This window comes from Rattus norvegicus, chromosome 5 (genome assembly GCF_036323735.1).
Source record: "Rattus norvegicus strain BN/NHsdMcwi chromosome 5, GRCr8, whole genome shotgun sequence".
In the NCBI taxonomy this organism is placed as follows: domain Eukaryota; kingdom Metazoa; phylum Chordata; class Mammalia; order Rodentia; family Muridae; genus Rattus; species Rattus norvegicus.
In genome coordinates, this window is record NC_086023.1 from 118,427,663 (window position 1) to 118,449,051 (window position 21,389).

At 43.2% G+C, this 21,389-nt stretch overlaps 1 protein-coding gene across 8 annotated transcripts in view; it reads left to right on the forward strand.

Moving 5' to 3' along the window:
- Positions 1-21,389, forward strand: part of Patj (PATJ, crumbs cell polarity complex component) — a 302,745-nt gene that overhangs the window by 250,106 nt on the left and 31,250 nt on the right. For 7 of the 8 annotated variants that reach the window (XM_039109186.2, XM_063287101.1, XM_063287102.1 and 4 more), the window contains 2 exons: positions 8,767-8,850; positions 19,720-19,913. In XM_039109186.2, the coding sequence (XP_038965114.1) occupies positions 8,767-8,850; positions 19,720-19,913 (278 nt within the window). The remainder of the gene's footprint in view (positions 1-8,766; positions 8,851-19,719; positions 19,914-21,389) is intronic. The other variant, XM_039109188.2, reaches the window with a different exon arrangement.

The following is a 21,389-nucleotide window of genomic DNA, read 5'->3' on the forward strand; positions in this document are numbered from 1 at the left end:
GAGTTTGGCTCTTGCTGTCCTCGCCACATTAGTCGCCCTGTGGGCTTGGCCTTTCAGCTAAGGGCACAGCACTTGGCACTGCGTAACAGACATTGTCTGCTGTGATTTCTGAACAGTGACAGCTAAGAGCTCTATTTAGTCATCTTTGAAAGCACCATGGCTCACAGGAGTCTGAGCGAGAAATGCCCATTTAATCCAGAATATATTTAATATTGCTTTTGGTCCCCGCGGGTCTTCCTTATTAGGAGCAGTTTTCCCCTGAAGGCCAGATAACAAGATCTGACACATTTTTGGGAACACTGATAAATATTTTCCATCTTAAATGTGAAATTTGATGGGGAACTTTTCTGTGGTTAAAGCATCCCTTAGGAGTTCTCCTGGGGAGTGTGGGTGGAGGCTTTTTTGAGTGTGGCAAAGACTGGCTTCCCTTCCAGGGTGACCCAAGCCGCATAAAGCCTGCCTGCAAGCAGGAGGCAAAGCCATGTGGACACAGACTTTCATAATTGTCTACCACGGAGTTCCCAGGCAAAATTTTGTCTTAAAATGCTTATTAAATTAATCTACTGGATATCTACAAGTGTTAAATATAAAAATTTCATTCCCACAATGTAGAGCTTTTTAAACCCCTTCAGCCCACCAAAGACATTACTTAACTTTTCTAACACATGGCTTCCTTAAGTGTTATGAGCCTATTGTGACAGCGATAAAATTGCCTTTTGCTGAGTGATTGGTGTGTTTATGAGTTACTTTATCTGCTTGTTGGCAGCTTGAACAGTAAAGAAATTTGATTGATGGGCTGCAGTATGCAGTGGCTTTGCCTCTGTCTAAGGCTCTATTATTACATGTTATCAAATTCTTTTCCAGCAATTCAGACTTTAATCCCCTTGGAGGAATTTGGGGATTTTGTGGGGCTCGGTGATAATTAAGTCTCTCTCATGCTTGGTTCCTTTAAATGGTTCTCTGAGCTAAAGTAAATTCTCTTGGAATTCATGTGGTTTTTCACATCCATTTTCTGTTGAATATTTTGGTTTTGTATTGTTAATGCTTTGCCATCAGAAGGTTTGGTTAAAGTAGAATTAAGACATATTAACGTTACGCACCTTTCCACTCAGAGTCATTTTGAACTCCTTTTTCCATTGCTGATGTTTTCACAATAAACACTGAAGAGAACACGTATTAAGTACTTACTCCAGATCAGCACTGGGCCCCAAAGATGAATGGGAAGCAGACCCAGTTCTGAAGAGAAGCACCAGGGATGGATCCATGGACAGACAGCTGTGATGTGCTAAAAGGTGCAGGGGATGTAGTAGTGACCCACAGGAGGGATGAGTCATGGAGAACGTGGCTCTTGGTTAATTCAAGGAGAGAATGCCATGAAATGAAGACATTACCAGGCAAACGAAAGCGAGATCATGCAATGCTTGAAGCCCTTCATCCTTTCCAAACACACATAAGGAAGAAATCTCTCTATGTATTTGAACATCAACCCATCAGTAGTATATAACCCATGCTGTTGGTTATATTATCATGTCCTGTAGGAAGAAAACAGCATTCAGAGAGAGCTCTGGAGAGGTAGAGGCAGAAGAAAGGAAATGAGGTAATAAGCAGAATTAAAGGCAGAGCTGGGCACAGGAGGACAGGGCTGTGGTTCACGCTGGTGCAATGAGGGCCTGACCCTGCAACACCTCCTGCTACTGAGATCTATGGATCTCAACACCACATTGGACCCAAGGCTTCCTTCCTTCCTTCCACAAGTCATCTTTCTCTTCACACTCTGTAAAATGATCCACTCATGCCCTCGAGGCTTTTGTTGTGGAACTGAGGCAACAGTATTTCTCCAGAACTGATTTCTCCAGAACATATGGAAAATCCTAGCTTTTGGAGAAGAGCTCAGTAAACTGTTCAGACACATGTTAGTCACACAGTGGGAGTCTAGACTTCCTTCTCTCCTGTCAGAAGCTGCCAAGACTAGTTCCAGCTGAAGCCTGCAAGCCTACACTTGCTCTTCTTCAAGCAGGCCTAATGGAACTCACTTAGCTGTCAGGAAGACTACATGGTTCAACTGGCAAGTGGGCACCATCTTTGGCACATAGGTCTTCACTAACCAGCAACAAGAGAACTTACTCTGTTCATGCTGACACTTGGCAATCAGCCATATATGTAGTTAATACCCTTAGGTTCCAGAAGAACTAACGAACGGACTTCCCCCATTCCAGGGCTGGTAGTACCAGTACCCATCCTTGAACCGAGAAGGTCTACTCCAGAGACCCGCTTCCTAATTATGTCCTCTAAGACATCTCTTCAGACTTAAGACAGCAGATACCTACAAGGACATAACTAATAGAATACTTCAAGAGTAGATAAATACCAGAAACTGTTGCTATTAAGATCATATGTTCTCTCTCAGATACAAATTCTAGAGTTTTAAATATGTATAAATACACACACACACACAGAGCATATATTTTGTAGAAGATGGACTCTGTGGAAGAAGGAAAGAGTCTAAAGGGGAGGAGAACAGGGAGTAAGATGTGGGGGAAAGCCAAATACCATGTTTTCCCACAGAGCCAGAGGAGAATGAAGCAGAAGAGACTCTGCAGGGGAGAGGGACACAGTAAGGGAGGGAAGGGTCAAGGAAGCAACTGGGAAGGTGTGAGCAAACAGCACAACTAGACGGATAGAGCTGCTGTAAAGAAACACTGTTTTGTATTGTAACGTAAAAGATTCAGAGAAGTCGTTAGTGCTAGTAAGTGGCCTCTTACCAGGTACCAGGGTAGAGAATCATTAGCAGTGAACCCAGAAATTCTTTGAAACCTTTTTTTTTTTTTTTTGGTTCTTTCCTTCGGAGCTGGGGACCGAACCCAGGGCCTTGCGCTTCCTAGGCAAGCGCTCTACCACTGAGCTAAATCCCCAACCCCTCTTTGAAACTCTTAACAGTGCCTTGCCTTTATATCTGGTGTTTCTTGGGCACAAGAAACATGTAAAGAGATTTGGATTCAAAAGTACTCTTTTTAATTTGCTCAATTTTTTCTCATCCTGCCCCTCCCATTAACCCTTTTGTCCGATGGACAGTTCCACTTCTACATTTAATCTGTACGTGCATGACTTTATGTAACTATATAAAATCCAAGTGCCACAAAAGAGGAACATACAATATATGCCCGCCCCGATCGGCTCAGTATGACTGTCTCCAGCGACACCAATCTTCACAAATGATTAACATCGTCCTTCTTCATGGCAGAACGGATTCTATTGTTTGTCTGAACTACGTTTTCTTTACCCATCCCTCTGTTGTTGATCACCTGGGTTGGCTCCATAACTTAGCATCTGTGAACACAGCTGCAGTAAACACGCATGTGCAGTCATCTCTACAACCCATTGATGTTGAGCCATTTGGGTGAAAACCTAAGAGTGTTTGAAAACCACACTGGTTTCCTTAGAAACTGGGCTAGTTTACAGCCCCGCCAACAGCACATAAGGGCCCCTTCTTTTCATTTCCTCGCCATCGTTTTCATTGTTTTCTCAATGACTACCATTCTAACTGGGGCGAGATACACTCTCAGTATCGTTGTGTGTCATTTCTCTGATGTCTAGTGAGGGTGAACACTTATATTTAGTGGCCACTTGTAGTTCCTCTTTGGAGGATTATCTGTTGAGCCCACTGTATTGATTGGATTATTAGCTTTCTTCTTGCTGTGTGGCACTGTCTGTCTGTTTTCCAATTCTTTGTTTATTCTAGATACCCAGCCTCTGTAAGGCACAGAGCTGGCAAAGATTTCTTTCCATTCTGCAGGCGGGGTCTTCACTCAGTTGATTGCTTTGCTGTTCAGAATGGAAGCTTTTCCATTCTGTTTGCTGGTTGTTGCATTAACTTCCTGAACGGCTGAGGTCCTGTGTAGTCAGCTCTTGCCCAAGCCTAGTACCAGGAAGTGTTTTCCCTACTTTCCTCCCTAACACTGTCAAACTTTAGTTCTACACTAAGGTCTCTGGTCCATTTGCAGCTGATGAGAAATTAGAATTCAGTTTCTTTTTGTACACATCCAGTTTTCTCAGCTCCTTTTGTTAAAGAGACCCAGACACTTTACACAATGAAAATTTAATGGGTCTTTGTCTTCCTTTTGAATATGAGTGAACAAAAAATTCACTTTTGCTGTTTCAAATATGGTGAGATCTGGGAGGTTATGTGAGAAACAAGCTCTGTGCTCAGTGGGTAACCAACCCAGGACTGGTGAGATGGTACAGACCGGCACTATCCAGGCCCCCTCGAGCCTGCCTCAGTCTGCCTGCAGGACCATGGTCCAAGTGACCTTTGATGCTCCTGAGTGTGTTGTGATCACCTCAGGCTAACACCCCAGAGTGTCTCCTTAAAGTCATTCCCTAGAAGCAGCAGAAAAAAAAAGTCTTGGCAATTAAAACTTTGCCTGGGTTTAGAAATCCCATTAGTCAGAATTAAAGTCCACTTCTGCTACAGGATCTGAAATGCAGATGGATCAAGGCATCTTGCCCAGCTCTGGGGTCTGCCTTTAGTTGTTATAGTAGAGTGTTTCCAGAACTGTATCACAATGAAATGAGAGTGTCCTCAAGCCGTTTGGAGTGATTATAAACCTCTAACTTCTTTGCTTCTCTCCCCTATGAACTTCTGTTGGATTTGTTTTTCTTTTAAGGAAAGTAGATTTAAGTTGGCACAGTGGCACACATTTCTAAAACCAGGGTCCATAGAAGGATCATAGTAAGTTCAAAGCCAGCATGGGCTACTAAGTGAGACTTCATATCACAAAAATAAGGGCTCACCCTGGTGGCTCACACCTTAAATCCCAGCACTCAGAAGCAGGGACAAAGGCAAGGAGATCTCTAAGTACAAAGCCAGCCTGACCTGCATAGTTAGTTCCAGTCCTGGCCAGCCATGGCTGAATAGTGAGATTTGTTCTTAAAATAACAACAAGAACAAAAAATAAATAAAACAAACAACAAGAGGGGTAAGGGACAGAGGGAAGGGGGAAAGGAAAGAAGGAAATGGCTTACATATGCACGTGTCTCTTTTCTTTTTGTGAGCTACACGCCAAAGCTCCTTGGGACTAAGGTAGCATTCTGCTCCAGTCCTTTTGAAGGCCTGAAGACTTGTGAGCTCTGTGTTCTTGACAAAGCATGTCAACACTGACAAGATCCTTGCCAATCCCATCTGTCTACCCTCCTTGTCTAGGCTTTTGTGGTTTCCGTAAGTCTAGATGTCTTACAGACCTGTGCTTAGATACAGGGGGAACTGAGGGGTGTTTTTTTTTTATTTTATTTTTGTATTATACCAAGAGGTGTTTTGCACACATGTGTGTGTGTGCGTGCATGTATCATGTACATGTCTGGTGCACAAAGAGTCCAGAATAGGATATCAGATTCCCCTGAAACCAGAGTTATGGATGGTTATGAACTGCCATGTAGGTGCTGGGAACTGAATATGGGTCCCCTGGAAGAGCAGTCAGTGCTCTTAACCACTGAGCCCTATCTCAGCTCCCTGAGCTTTCTCTGCTTGCAATATCTTTACCCTAGAATATCTACTTTGTCATTGCCTACAGAATCTTAAATCTGTGTATGCCACAGACGGAGGCTGAAGGATCTTAGGCAGCGCAAGATGCAGGTTCTGATTGTGAGATCCAGAGTCATTCCTCCTCTCTACCCAAGATCTCCTGACCTCTCCCTAGAGTCCCCCAAGACGCCAGCGTGATCCGTTTGACTCAGTCAGCTCCGTGTCCTTCATTTCTTTAAACAAACAAAAGACATGTCATAAGTTCTACGACTCCACTTGTACTATAAACTTCCTAAGACAAGGACTCCAAAAGCTTGAAGTAGAGAAAACAATGTGAACAAAGGCAGTTTACTAACTTCAGAATAGTCTCACCAAATGTGTGAGCACTGGGTATGTTGTTGTCATTAGACTGTGGGGCTTAGAGTCCAGGGTAGCAGCATCTTCTGTTTCTCGATCGCTGACACCTGAGGAGTCATGTGAGTCCTTCATATGCGTGTTCGTTTTTAGGAAGATTTTAAAAATAAGATTATTCAAGATGAAATAAACAACTTTAACAGACCATAACCAACCCCAAGTTAAATAGAAACAGTAATTAAAAATCTCCCAACCAAAACGCTCAGGGCCAGATGGATTAAATATAGAATTCTACCAGCGCTTCAAAGAAGAAAAATGAAATTATGGAATATGTAGGTAAATGGGTGGAGCTAGAAACAGTCATTCTGAATGAAGTAAACCAGACCCAAGACAAACACTGCATATTTTCTCTTATATATAACTATTAGCGTTTAATCTTCAGATAGGTATATTTCTATCAGAATGACCACAGAGGTTAAGTAGCTAGTAAGGAAGGAAAGAATTCACCAAGGAAGGTGAAATAGAATATAATATTATAAAGAGATAAAGGGGGAACTAAAACAGGAGGATTAAATGGGAAGGGATGCATGGACAGGATAAAGGAGGGAATGGGAGGGACAGTGAACATGAGAGGCCTGTGAAAAGCCATATAGAAGCCTCCTGCTGCCTTCAAAAACAAAAACCAAACGAAAAACCTGACTCTGCAGCCTCAAACTTACATCGGTCTACTCGCCTCTCCCTCTCAAGTGCTACAATTAAAGGCACAGACGACCATGCTTGGTCCTGTGAAAGGAATTTAAATGAAGTCACTATATAATGAAAGAAGTAATTAATTTGGTAATTAAATTAACCCACTTTATTCTTCCTGACTGGCGTGAACAGCTCCCCAATGTTCTGGATTCCCAAAAGAAAGGCACACATGCACAGCCTTATATTTTAAATACCTTAAACAGCTCAGTGGCTGGGCCACTCCTAACTCCATGTGGCTAACACACACTCCCCTCCAATATTCCTGAGTTAATACTTACTAAATCTGTATTTTATCTTTGCTGCCCTGGGCCCTTCTGGGCAGCCTTCCTGGGGCTGCTTTTCCCCTGCACCTACATTTTGGCCCTCTCGCCCTCCTGCACCTTTCCAGCATAGCCATCTCCTCCGTTCTCAGAGTCTCCACTTCCACCTCCCTCGGTCCCTTCCCAAGAATCCTAAATTCCTGGGATGCTTCTGTCTTCCAAGCCAGTCTTCAACCACTGGTAACTTTATAGACCAGTCAAAACCAACTGGAGACAGGCTCCCTTTAGTCCTATGTGCAGGACAGTGCAAACAGGTTTTGGATAACATAATTAGCATGAGAACACAGAGTGCTACAAATAAATAATGCCCCATTATATCTTATGCCACCAAGTGAACCCTCCAATGCCAGGAATGGGTTATATCTTGTTAAGTTACCCAAAGGGGTCCTATAGACTACCCCCGCTTAACGTCATAGGCTACTGCCAAGGCTGTTGGTTACCCTCTGCAACCAAGCTATTATCAACCAGCCCCTGAAGACAACACTGACACCATCAACCGTGGAGAGATCAAGCTGGTGCCTAAACAGAAGCTTCACCCCTACTGATGGTGCTTTTGGTGCTAGAAAGTACTTTGCATAATACTGGAAGAGAAAAGTGATCATCAATGTCACCCAGCTACAAGTTCTACATCCTACACCAGTGATCTGCCTGCAAGATCACAACAGTGGCACAAACGTTATGGGAGTAACCAATTCTATGAGACAGATCCCACGCCTGACAAAGTGACCAACAGGGCTCATACACCTATAAACTCACAGAAACTACAGCAGCACACACAAGACCTGCACAAGTTCAAAACAGATACAGTCCCAGCACAAACAAAGGGAAACAGACACCTAACCAAGCAGCTATATGGAAATGAGAGCTGCTGGGAAAGGAAAAATCACTTCTCCAGTGGGGTGACATGGGGCTTACCAACCATACTCCAAGGCAGGCCTATTGCCAGGGTGCGTGTGTACGTTTGTGTGTCTGTGTGTGTGTGTGTGTTTTGGTTTGTTATTTTTTGTATTTAATGGTGTTTGTTTGGACTTTGGTTTTTTTTTTTTTGTTTTTGTTTTTTTTTTAAGAGAAAAAGAACAGGAAGTTGGGAAAGTAAGGAGTTGAGGAGGACCTGGAAGTTTTTGAGAAAGAAAATATGACCAAAATACATGAAAAAAAATAGATAAAAAAGAGATAGAGGGAAGAAAAGAAAAAATGAGGTTATTAATATAAAGAGATGCAAGTTATTTTTAATTCATTAGTGAAGATACATTTTCAACCAAAGGTTACCTGCCACAGATGGTGTCCTACATTCTTGGCCTAGAATGTTGAGTTCAGAGGGGTTTCAAGCCCACCACGGACCTGTGCCGTGGGTCCTGCCTGCTTCCCTTCCCCACCCTGTACCTACTTTGTCCTCCAGCACTAGCTCATTTCCCAGAGTTCTTCTCTTCCATTGCACAAGCAATGAGGCCTGGTGGAACCCTTGATCAGGCCACACTTCTGTGCTGAACCCTTAAGCTCTAATAAATACCTGAAACCATGTTTAAAATTCCCAGTAAAAGTAAATGACACAGAGTTCACCCCTGGTTTGATCACAGCAGCAGTGTTCAAGGTCAACAGAAAAACATGAGGGAAGTTTAGCATGGTATCTGAAGCAAATCCTGTCCTAAAGGAATGAAATCATCCTCTTTGGAAAGCATAATTATACTTCCAAACCTGTAACTGTGCTTTTTGTGTGTACATAAGGCAAAGTAAATGTCATTAGCAAGTTGCTAATTGTGAGTGGCTGCCCACCCAAGGTTGTTTGTTTGTGGTTGTTGAGAATTAATGGGAACTTTTTTCTAGGATGCTATCGTTATCCATGAAGTCTATGAAGAAGGTGCAGCAGCCCGAGATGGAAGATTATGGGCTGGAGACCAGATATTAGAGGTACCGACTTCTGATTGTACTGTGTAACAGTGAGCATGATCGATGTTGGGCCATGGGTCAGTCAAATTGTCTGTCTTTTATTCAACTCTTCCCTTGTAATTTCTCTCCTGTGGATCAAAGCCTATGTCAGATTCTTCCGCTTCTCGGTGTTCATTGAACAACTCACTAATTTGTAATCATGAAGTGCTTTATCTAAATCTGAGAAAAAAATTCTTAGTGAAAAAGAAAGTACCCCTTATAGTTCTATTATTTTTAACATCAGGCAAGATATATCATGCTGCAACTTGATTTTTTGTCTCTGTTATTTCTTACCAAATCCCCTGCTAAAAGCATACAGACAGACACATACTTCAACACACACCTGCAATTTTAAAACTTTGTTACCATAAATCATTCCCTTATTTTAATAGACCGTTTGTAAAGAAGAAAAACAAGCCTCATCACTAGCATTTTATAGCCAGTAAATATGTAAAATCATCCCCTTTAGATGGCATCTAGTACATTACAAACACTGAGCCACTTGACCAAATTCTTTAATTTAAAAACCTGCTCAGGCCTTTTAAAGGGCGCCAGGGAGCAGAAGAGATGGCTCAGCAGCTAAGAGCATGTACTGTTCTTCCAGAAGACCCAAGTTAGAGTCCTAGAACCCATGTTAGATAACTTATAACTACGTAATTCTGAATCTAGGGAGAATCTGACACCTGGCCGTCTGAGGGCTCCTGCACTCACATCCCATACCTATACGCAGACAGACATGTACATATACATAATTAAAATAGGAAAAGTCAATCTTCAGAAGTAGGAGAAGAAAATTCATGAAATGAGATCATTTCCACTGTAAGATTAATATATTAAAAATAAAGAGGGGCTGGAGAGATGGCTCAGAGGTTAAGAGCACTGTCTGCTCTTCCAGAGGTCCTGAGTTCAATTCCCAGCAACCACATGGTGGCTCACAACCATCTATAATCAGGTCTGGTGCCCTCTTCTGGCCTGCAGGCGTATATGCAGGCAGAAAGCAGTATGATGTATACATAATAAATAAATGTTTAAAAAAAAATAAATAAAGACCCACACCCTCGGATCCCGGCCTGCAGCAGCTCTCTGCTCCCAAACCCCGTGGGAGAGAGACCTCACCGCCTGATCAGGTGGGCACTCCTGAGGCTGCAGAGCGGAGGAGACTACCAACACTGCCCACCCCTGCCCACATCCCTGGCCCAAAAGGCAACTGTATAAGGCCTCTGGGTTCCCGTAGGGGAGGGCCCAGGGGCGGCAGGATCCCTGCGCCTGAGACACCGCCGGAACCTGAAGGAAACAGACCGGATAAACAGTTCTCTGCACCCAAATCCCGTGGGAGGGAGAGCTAAACCTTCAGAGAGGCAGACACGCCTAGGAAACCAGAAGAGACTGCACTCTGTGCACATCCAGACGCCAGAGGAAAACACCAAACGTCATCTGGAACCCTGGTGCACGGAGGCTCCCGGAAAGAGCGGCGCAGATCTTCCCAGTTGCTGCCGCCGCGGAGAGGACTTGGGCAGTACCCCACGAGCAAACTTGAGCCTTGGAACTACAGGTAGGACCAACTTTTCCCCTGCAAGAAACCTGCCTGGTGAACTCAAGACACAGGCCCACAGGAACAGCTGAAGACCTGTAGAGAGGAAAAACTACACGCCCGAAAGCAGAACACTCTGTCCCCATAACTGGCTGAAAGAAAACAGGAAAACAGGTCTACAGCACTCCTGACACACAGGCTTATAGGACAGTCTAGCCACTGTCAGAAATAGCAGAACAAAGTAACACTAGAGATAATCTGATGGCGAGAGGCAAGCGCAGGAACCCAAGCAACAGAAACCAAGACTACATGGCATCATCGGAGCCCAATTCTCCCACCAAAGCAAACACGGAATATCCAAACACACCAGAAAAGCAAGATCTAGTTTCAAAATCATATTTGATCATGATGCTGGAGGACTTCAAGAAAGACATAAAGAACTCCCTTAGAGAACAAGTAGAAGCCTACAGAGAGGAATCGCAAAAATCCCTGAAAGAATTCCAGGAAAACACAATCAAACAGTTGAAGGAATTAAAAATGGAAATAGAAGCAATCAAGAAAGAACACATGGAAACAACCCTGGACATAGAAAATCAAAAGAAAAGACAAGGAGCTGTAGATACAAGCTTCACCAACAGAATACAAGAGATGGAAGAGAGAATCTCGGGAGCAGAAGATTCCATAGAAATCATTGACTCAACTGTCAAAGATAATGTAAAGCGGAAAAAGCTACTGGTCCAAAACATACAGGAAATCCAGGACTCAATGAGAAGATCAAACCTAAGGATAATAGGTATAGAAGAGAGTGAAGACTCCCAGCTCAAAGGACCAGTAAATATCTTCAACAAAATCATAGAAGAAAACTTCCCTAACCTAAAAAAAGAGATACCCATAGGCATACAAGAAGCCTACAGAACTCCAAATAGATTGGACCAGAAAAGAAACACCTCCCGTCACATAATTGTCAAAACACCAAACGCACAAAATAAAGAAAGAATATTAAAAGCAGTAAGGGAAAAAGGTCAAGTAACAAATAAAGGCAGACCTATCAGAATCACACCAGACTTTTCGCCAGAAACTATGAAGGCCAGAAGATCCTGGACAGATGTCATACAGACCCTAAGAGAACACAAATGCCAGCCCAGGTTACTGTATCCTGCAAAACTCTCAATTAACATAGATGGAGAAACCAAGATATTCCATGACAAAACCAAATTTACACAATATCTTTCTACAAATCCAGCACTACAAAGGATAATAAAGGGTAAAGCCCAACATAAGGAGGCAAGCTATACCCTAGAAGAAGCAAGAAACTAATCGTCTTGGCAACAAAACAAAGAGAATGAAAGCACACAAACATAACCTCACATCCAAATATGAATATAACAGGAAGCAATAATCACTATTCCTTAATATCTCTCAACATCAATGGCCTCAACTCCCCAATAAAAAGACATAGATTAACAAACTGGATATGCAATGAGGACCCTGCATTCTGCTGCCTACAGGAAACACACCTCAGAGACAAAGACAGACACTACCTCAGAGTGAAAGGCTGGAAAACAACTTTCCAAGCAAGTGGTCAGAAGAAGCAAGCTGGAGTAGCCATTCTAATATCAAATAAAATCAATTTTCAATTAAAAGTCATCAAAAAAGATAAGGAAGAACACTTCATATTCATCAAAGGAAAAATCCACCAAGATGAACTCTCAATCCTCATCTTCAATTGGTTTATATACAAGTGTGCAATTTCTAGGCTTGAAAGTAAAATGATGCTATCTGGTGCTGGATAGAGGAGCCTTATTTTTTATTATGGCAGCTTGCTATTTTTGTAACATGGTGATTTGGTTGAACACAATAAAGTACAGTAGTAACTGATCTCCCCCTCTTCCTGGATGAGTGAGGAGATGATGAAATGTTGATGTCAGCATCCATGAGCATATTCAGATGAGCTTCTGCTTCTGTTGAAAAGGATGCTGTGTTTGATTGTGGTCCGAAGCTTTGAAGCACTACTTGGCATCTCCTTCCTTGGAGGTCTCACTGTTTAAACATAACAGATTTGATAGCTTGTTGGTAAGGTGAGGTCCAGCTTGTCTCCACTAGGTCATCTTCATGTGAATCCGGTGGTTATACGGTTTTGTTCTAGGGATATTTCATTTTTTTAATAACGGTTTTAGCTGACATTCATGGAGAGAATGAATCCTTAGAAGTGTGCCACTAGTGAAAGGAAATCCTGTCTAGAGTATGTTTCTTTACAAAGCTGTGTCACACCATCCTTTGGGCCCTCTGCTGGAAAAGTAGAATCAAGTCTCAAATAATGCCTTTTAAATTGTATCCTCTAGTATTATAGATGTAGGACAGTACTGTATCATACCTCTGTGGATGTAAAATAGCTTGTACCTGCTTTATGATACGTAGTAGTGACCGTGCTTTATCAGAGCTGTTTTTAATGATGTTGCTCAGAATGTTTTCTTTCCAGATGATGATTGAGAAGCTAATTTAAAAAAAAAAATGGTGCCAGGTACCACAAGAGTAACAGAACTGTGCTGTTTTCTCGGGTTTTGTTTTTTTACTTTTTTTTTTTTTTTAATGGAGTGTGCTGGATGTCTCTACAGTTTTGTTCAGATGACTGCAGAACCTGGAAAAGCTGTTGCTGCTGTTGATGCATAACACACTGCTATTATTGGTCTTTTTATATAAATATAAATATATATATACAGATATATAATTTGAATTTTTTGAAACTTTACCTGTGCTGTCAACTTTCGAAAAAAGTATCCCCGTTTACTGTGTTGAGTTGGCACTGTACAGAAATTAACAGCCATATTAGTCTAGAAATGTTGAACTTAAGTTTTTTCCATTTGTACAGGGGTAACACACTGTATTAAATATGTAAGGTCTTATATACGTGGGTTTGATTACAAAAACTAATAAAGTATTCTCTAAATAAAAATAAATAAATAAATAAATAAATAAATAAATAAATGGCGGCATAGCATAAGACTTAAGCATCTCTCTTTCATTGGATGCAGTTAATGGAGTAGACTTCATGGCAGGCCTGTGCAGGTTTTGCTTTGTGTCTTGATGTAGCATATTAGGAATGACATCACAGGATTTTATCTCTCGCCATGGTGACTCATTTCTGCCTTTGAAGAAGAAGGCAGAGGTGTAGTAAGAGGAAAGCCTAGGTGTGAAGGGTAAGAGAGGAATCCAGGCTCAGTGCAGACTCAGTTCAGGTCCTTTTGCAGAGCTTCTCTGCAGGCCGTGGCTCTGTGTCACCCTGACTTGGGACACATCCCAGTGCACTTATCGGGGTGAGGTGAAATAACCCGGAGGGCATCTTTGACAATTAGCATGATGACCTGCAAACAATACTGGTTTTTAGTGATCAAAAGCTTGGAAAACTTCTGGTCTCTTGTTTTATTCTTCCTAGATTTTCTAGTCAGGTGGTGTTGTCATAGTTGACATTGCAAGATGATTAATATTAATGTAGGAGCTTCAGGGCTGACTCAGCATTTCACAGTATGCACAGACCAGACGACCTGGGGTTAGTTACAAGGATCCACAACCGTCTGTAACAGGAGCGCCAGGGGCTCCAACACTCTCTTCTGGCCTCTGTGGCACATAACCATACCTGTAGGTGAAATACTGATACATATAAAATAGTTTTTAAATGCAAATATGTATACCTGATTTTATATCAATTATACCCCAGTAGAATTTCTCTCTAGGCTTGGTGGTACGGCTTATGGTCCCAGCACTCAGGATGCTGCGTGAGTTTAAAGCCTGCCAGAGATGTACAGTGCGTTCAAGGGCAGGGTGGCCAACTTAGTGAGATTTAGTTAAAAATAAAAACGTAAACAAAACTTTTTTAACATTCATTCATCTATTGCCTGTAATGCGTATGAGCACACGTGTGTACGTGTGCTACAGCACACATGTGGAAGTCAGAAGACAGTTTGTAGGAGCTGGTTTTCTCCTTCCATCATGTGAGTTCCAAGGATCAAACTTAGGTCATCAGACTTGATGGCAAGTGACTTTAATACTCAGGCGTCTCGTCAGCCCAATGAAGCCACTTTTTTTGGGAAAAAAAAAAAAGGCTCAGGCTAGCCTCAAACTCACAATATAGTTGAGGCTGGACTTGAACTCCTAATGCTCCTGCATCTGCATCAGTAGTTGGCTTAAAGAGAGTAGCTACCACACCTGTCAGAAACATCATTAAAAAGCTGGGCACATGGCTCAGGGAAGGGGCTGGGAGTCCATTCTCCACGGCAGTTGTAGACACTACTCTCTCTCTTTGTTCTGGCTGCTTTCCTGCTTTCTTCTGTAAGTCCATTTTCTGCTCAGGAGGGTCCTGTGTTCTTCTGCAAGCTATTCCGCCATGCCTCTAATGTGATATCTCGTCTCAATTATTCATCCCATTGGCACAACAGAGGACCTCAAAAGCAGCTTAAGGGAGAGGGCTTATCTGCTTACAGCTCTGAAGACAGTGCCTGTGGCCGGAAGTGTGGGGGCAGGAATGAGGGACCGCTGCATCCAGACTCAGGAAGCCAGAGCAGTGCTGTGCTCGGCTCTCTCCTTGCTCAGCCTGGGACAGTAGCCATGGGGTAGGGCTGCCCACATTAGAGTGGGTCTCCCTCCTTCAGTTAGCCTAATCCGTATAATCCAGATTTACCATCCAAGATTCATCTCTTTAGTGGTTGTATCTTGTATCTTGTCAAACTGACAAGCAGTATTGAACATCACAGTGTCCTAATGTTAATGTTAAAATTAGGAAAGCCACATTTTCTTACAGAAACACCACCAAACAATTGTTTGACACTGATTAGCATAGACTGTCTTCTTCCTGGGTTTTTTTTTTCCAGCCAGTCCCTTCTGTTATCCCGCCTTATTACCATTTATAACCTGTTTAAACGGGATCTGAAGGAGAGTTAATTCCTGATTTTCCCCCATGAACTCACCATAAGACAATAAGTAACCAAAGCCCTAGTCTGGCAAGGCCTCGTCCACTTCCCATATGCCATCCTACTGAAAGGATGTGACAGTGGCACCTCCAGGAGCCCTTCTCACACAGGAGGCCACTCCTACCACCCCTAGCTCAGTAAGCAATGCTGTGACTGAGTCTGCTCTTCTTAGGAATGTGAAGTGATGCCACAGGGTCCAGGCCACACTGTTTGTCTCATCATACTGCCTGAGCACGAGGAAACCGGGCTGAAGTCGCTCTGAACTGAACCGGCCCCTTAGTGCCCGTATTTGGTAGAGATTGCCTTTGTCTTTGTAATGTTGGAGTTCAGTGACAGTGCCTTCAATTGTTTGTGTATTTGCTGAGGCCTTTGAGGTGGCTTAGGAATTACACCTTCAGTCCGTGAGGTTGGTCACCTGGTGTTCTAACCAGCAGAAGTGGTCTTGTGTGCCATCTATTGGACCATAGGAAAATAATCAGCTCAGCTTTCGGAGAGACACTGCTCTCCCTCTGTTCCATGGGTTTACTCACTAACACTGTGAAAGCATTTAGTGGCTGAAGGGACAGTGAGGGTCCTACACAGAGAGAAATGGCTCTGCAGTATCTCCTCAGCCCATCCATTGCTGTCTTGCAGTGAACATGCCTGTGTTTACTGCAACAGATGAAGGGGCTGCGCTCAAAGACAGGCTTCACCTTCCTGGGCCATGCAGGGCTGTATCAGAACAAGGGGCGGAAGTCACATGTCAGGAGCTCTTCCTCTCTTGCCTCTACCTGGCCATGTGGGAGCCAATCTCCCCTTGGCTTGGCTCTTTGCCAAGATGTGACCTGGAGGGAGTGACTAACTGAATCCAAAGCTACCCTGCCCCTGAGTTCCTTCTTTGTAGAAATTCAGTAATCATATCAATTATTTAACTCCTTGTGGCACATCCTCTAACAACCTGTTCACAGCTTACTTAGGAGATGGCATGGTAAAAGGACTAGAATAGAAATATTGTCTTGGTTAGGAACTGGAGAAATGAGTTATTGGGCAAACCATTTGCCATATAAGAGTGAAGGTTGGAGGTCAGCTCCTTAGCACCCACAAAAGTATCAAGTAGGCATGGCCTGTGATCCCAGCCCTTGAGAAGAGGAAGCTCTCCATCCCCATAGCAAGCTGGCTACTGAGGCTAGCCAAATTGGTGAGTTCTGGGTTCAAGTGGGAGACTCTGCATCAATATATAAGGTAGAGAAAGGACAATAGAAGATACTGAATGTCACCTCTGTTGTCTGTCTTCTGTATGTGCACACACGAGCGTACATGTGTGAGCGTACATACATACATACATACATACATACATACATACATACATAAACACACACATACAGGTGCATTCATGAGCCCACACACGAGCATACATACACATGTGTGGGTGAGTAAACACAGACGTGCATGTGAGAGCAAACACAGATGTGCATGTGAGAACACACATCTATATGGGAAGAAAAAAGCTTGGGTTCAAATGTTGACCTGTTAGCCTTGCTTTCTTCATCTGTGTATGGTAATGATAGAAGTATGTATTTCAGAGAGTTGGTATAAGCAGGAAACGAGTAAATATCCCTAATGATATTAACAAAAACAAGATGCCAAGCAAAAGCAGATACTCAGCTATAGACAAAAGATAAACACTGGAGGAATAGTAGTGTGTCTTAAAAAAAAACTGGATATTTAATAGATTCTTGTTTCACACTATCTAAAATATCAGTTCAAAATACATCAAATACCTTGAGTTGCTTTGAATGAGAATGGCCCCCATGGGATCATATATCTGAATACTCAGCCCCTAGTTGGTAGAACTGTTCAGGAAGGATTAGGAGGTGTGGCCTTGTTGGAGGAGGTGTGGCCTTGTTGTAGGAGGTGTGTCACTGGAGGTAGGCTTTTTTCAAAAGCTTAAGCCATTCTCAGTTAGTTTCCTCTGTCTGCCTCCTGCTTGTGGATTAGATGAAAGCTCCCAACTACTACTCCAGCACCCTGCCTGCCTGCCTGCCTGCCTGCCTGCCTGCCACACTCCTAGACATGGTGGCTATAGACTGACCCTCTAAAACTGTCAGCCCAATAAACTCGTTCTTTTATGAGTTACCTTGGTCATGGTGTCTTGTCACAGCAATAGAAAAGTAACTAGGATATAAGCTGGTATCAAGGAATGAGCTATTACTGCATGGTAGGCCTGACCATGATGGGTTTGGAAGACTTTGGGACTTTGGACTATAGCCCATGCTCCCCACTATAATGATCATGGACTTAAATGCTCTAGAACTGTGAGCTCCAGGAAGTTCTTTCTTTTATGGGTTGCCTTGTCATGGTGTCTTATCATATTAATAGAAAAGTAACTATGACAATCTGGATTCAAGACTTTAAACTAATAGGAAAAAGAGGAGAAACAATTGAAGAGTAGGCATAGGCACTGACTTTCTGAGTAAGACTCCAGTCACTTAAGAAATAAAAAAAGTGTCACCAAATAGTGGTGGCACACACCTTTAATCCCAGCACTCAGAAGACAGATTCAGGAAGATCCCTGTGAGTTCGAGGCCAGGCTGGTCTGTAGAACGAGTTCCAGGACAGCCAGGGTGACACAAAAAAAAAGAAAAAAGAAAGAAAGAAAGAAAGAAAGAAAGAAAGAAAGAAAGAAAGAAAGAAAGAAAGAAAAGGAGAGACAGACAGACAGAGACAGAGAGAGACAGAGACAGAGAGAGAACTGAAAACTTAGCATCCAATTAGAAAGGACATAGTTAACCAGAATGGTAGAGAGAGTGAGAAAAAAAATCTTTGCTTGCTACTTATACAGCAGAAGGTTAATACTCAGAATATTTGAAAAACTAAAAAATTACACACTGAAACAAGAAATCCAGCAAATAAGCTTGAGGAAAATCGATGGAACTGGGTGGCATCATGTATGAAAGTAAGTCAGACTCGGTCAGGTGTCACGTTTTGTCATGTCTAGGTGAGAGGGGGTCATGGGACTGGAAGGGGGAAGACCAGGAAGAGGGTGGGGGCAGAAGGTAATCACGGGTGAGTGTGAGCAGAGTACATTATGTGTGACAATATCACAAGTATTTATGCAGCTAGTATTCACTAATAAAGCTGATGGTGGATCCACGAGGACTGGCGTTACAAGCGCCATGAAAATATTTGCTTAAAAATAAGTTGGCCGTGATCTCCAGGTAACAGAACAAGAGAATGGGGCTCAGAGGGGTCCTGAGCTGCCCACATTTGTGTGACTTGTCAACAGAACTGTGGCTTTGCTGAATGTCCCCAATATCTTATGTTCTCTGGAGGCGGGCCTGTCTGTGCTGGTGCCATCAGATTCAAATGAGAAGCCTTCAAGGGCTCCTTTGAAGCTGTTGGAAACCCCTGTCCCTTATTTCCTCTGGGCCACTCTAAAGATGATGTGACCGGAGCAACCAAGAGTGAGGAGCCAGCCAGCTTTGTAAAGATGCCGACCTTAATCCCATGCTCGGAAGACAGAGGCAGCAAATCTCGGAGTTTGCATAGCATCTCCAGGACAGCCAGGGCTACACAGTGAGATGGTCTCAAAGAGCCAAAGACAAGCGAACAGGCAAATCAAAAAGAGTGCAGAAGTCAAGTATAACAGCAAACAGCCCACAGGTACTAACTGGGTTGATAACTGTGCTAGCTACTTCCCTTCAACCTGAATAAGTAAATAAATGGGGGTACACACACATACACACACACACATACACATACACCACACACACACACACACCACATACATACACATCATACACACGTATACCACACATACCACATACCCACAAACACACCACACCGTACACACACCATACACACAACACACACATGCACATAACACACTCACCGCACACACACACACACACACATACACACACATACCACACACCCACAAACACACCACACCATACACACACCATACACACAGACTATACACACAACACACACATGCACATAACACATTCACCACACACACACACACACACATACACATACACCACACACGTATACCACACATACCACCCACACACACATACACACACACACATACACACACATACGTATACCACACATACCACACACACACACACACACACGCTCCCCTAACTCCACAGCAAAGTTTACAGCTGTGTAAATATATGCCACAAACACCAGTCCACCCCCTGTTCTTTGTGGGGTAGGGTCTTTATGTGAGAAGCAGCTCATATTCCTCATATTCTTATGGTGCACTCTGGGAATGAGTTGGAATTTTGTCGAGATTTCTCACTGGGTGGATCAGCAGGCTGAGGCCTCTGCTGTGAGCCACCCGTCTCAGGATGGCTGTTGTTACAGGTTAATGGGGTTGATCTGAGGAGCTCCAGCCATGAAGAAGCCATCACAGCCCTGAGGCAGACGCCCCAGAAGGTGAGGCTGGTGATATACAGAGATGAAGCACAGTACAGAGATGAGGAGAACTTGGAGGTGTTCCTTGTGGATCTGCAGAAGAAGACTGGCCGAGGACTAGGCCTGAGCATTGTTGGGAAACGGTAAGGATGGGTGTTCAAGCCCAGATCAGCCTTTTCTCTTCTGCATGTGGGGACTAATGCTTCTAAACACTGAAAGAGAAGGCCTACTGTGAACTAGTGATGAGTTTCTAAGACGTGTCATGTTGAGAAACAACTGGACCCACTAGGCAAGACCCGGTAGCCACACTGGATTCCAGCTGGGCTGTTGACTCTGAGCTCGGCTCCGCAGTAAGGATTAGAGTGGCTTCCTAGGCAGTATTTGTGGGCTTCTCTTACACACGGATACAGAGCAACTGCAGACACAGGACCCAGCTGCTTTCTTTTTACCTGGGGACATCCCAAGCAGAGAATGGTGGTTCTGTTTTGAGTTGCTTGTTGAGTAGGATCTCACCATGTAGCCCAGGCTGGTTTTAAACTCACGGCAGTGCTGTCTCGGCACCACACTCAGCGTTCCTCCTTACTCTCAGTTGTAGGTAGATGAAGTGGCCCTCATTCACCATCTGTATTGCAGGCTTAGTTGGAAAAGAACTATATTCCTCAGCATGAAACTTTCCGTTGTACAGGATCAGATGCATCTCTTAAAGCTTCCAAGCCTTCTGACAAATAATTCCATAATGTCTTAAAGGTTTGCCTGCAGGTATTTATTACATATTTCTTTGCAGTAACCGTGGAGTACAAGAACTGTATAGCTCATTCACAGGTCTTCAGTGTCAGAACAGAGTTCAAGAATGGAGTTAAATGAGGAAATCTCTGAGTGCTTGTAAGAAAACTCAAAAGAAAGAGAGAGGGGGGGGGGGACAAAAACGAGAGTATTGTGACCTCAGTTCCTTCAAAACACAGGCTTTTCTTGGAATGTGTTTTTGTGTTTCGCCCAGGGAGAGTGGATAGGAGGGAATTTACTCCAGGTGCTGTTAGTCATGTGCCTCTATGGAAAACCATCTTTTGTCACCTGTGGTTTGTCCTTTTGATTAAACACCTTACTCAGGTGACTTAACTCTAGAGTACAAATTGTCTGATGCTCTGAATAAAGCTGGCTGTCACTTGAGACTTTAGTCTGCCTCACTTTTAGGCCCTGCTCCCCGACTTGTGTGCCTCCAACTACAGTGGTAAACATTTAATAAGTGAAATCATGGAGCGTCCACAGAATAGTAGACACCCCTAAAAATGAGGTGCTTCAGGCGCTAAAGAAGATCAGGAGCTGTAGAGAGATAGCCCAGTTCCCGACCACATGCGTAGTGTATATGTGGCCTGTCTTCAGCCTTCAGCATACCTTCCATAAAATATCAATTGACATGGTACATCTCAAAATAACAATAATAACAATAACAATACAAAAGTAAGATAGCTCACAACTGTAATTCACATCTCTAGAAGCCAAATCATCACAACTTTAATGATAGCCTGGATTACATAGTAAGTTCTAGGATAGCCTGGGCTACAGAGTTACACCCAATAGCCAAAGAAAGAGAGAGATCTGGAGTTACAGATGGTTGTAAG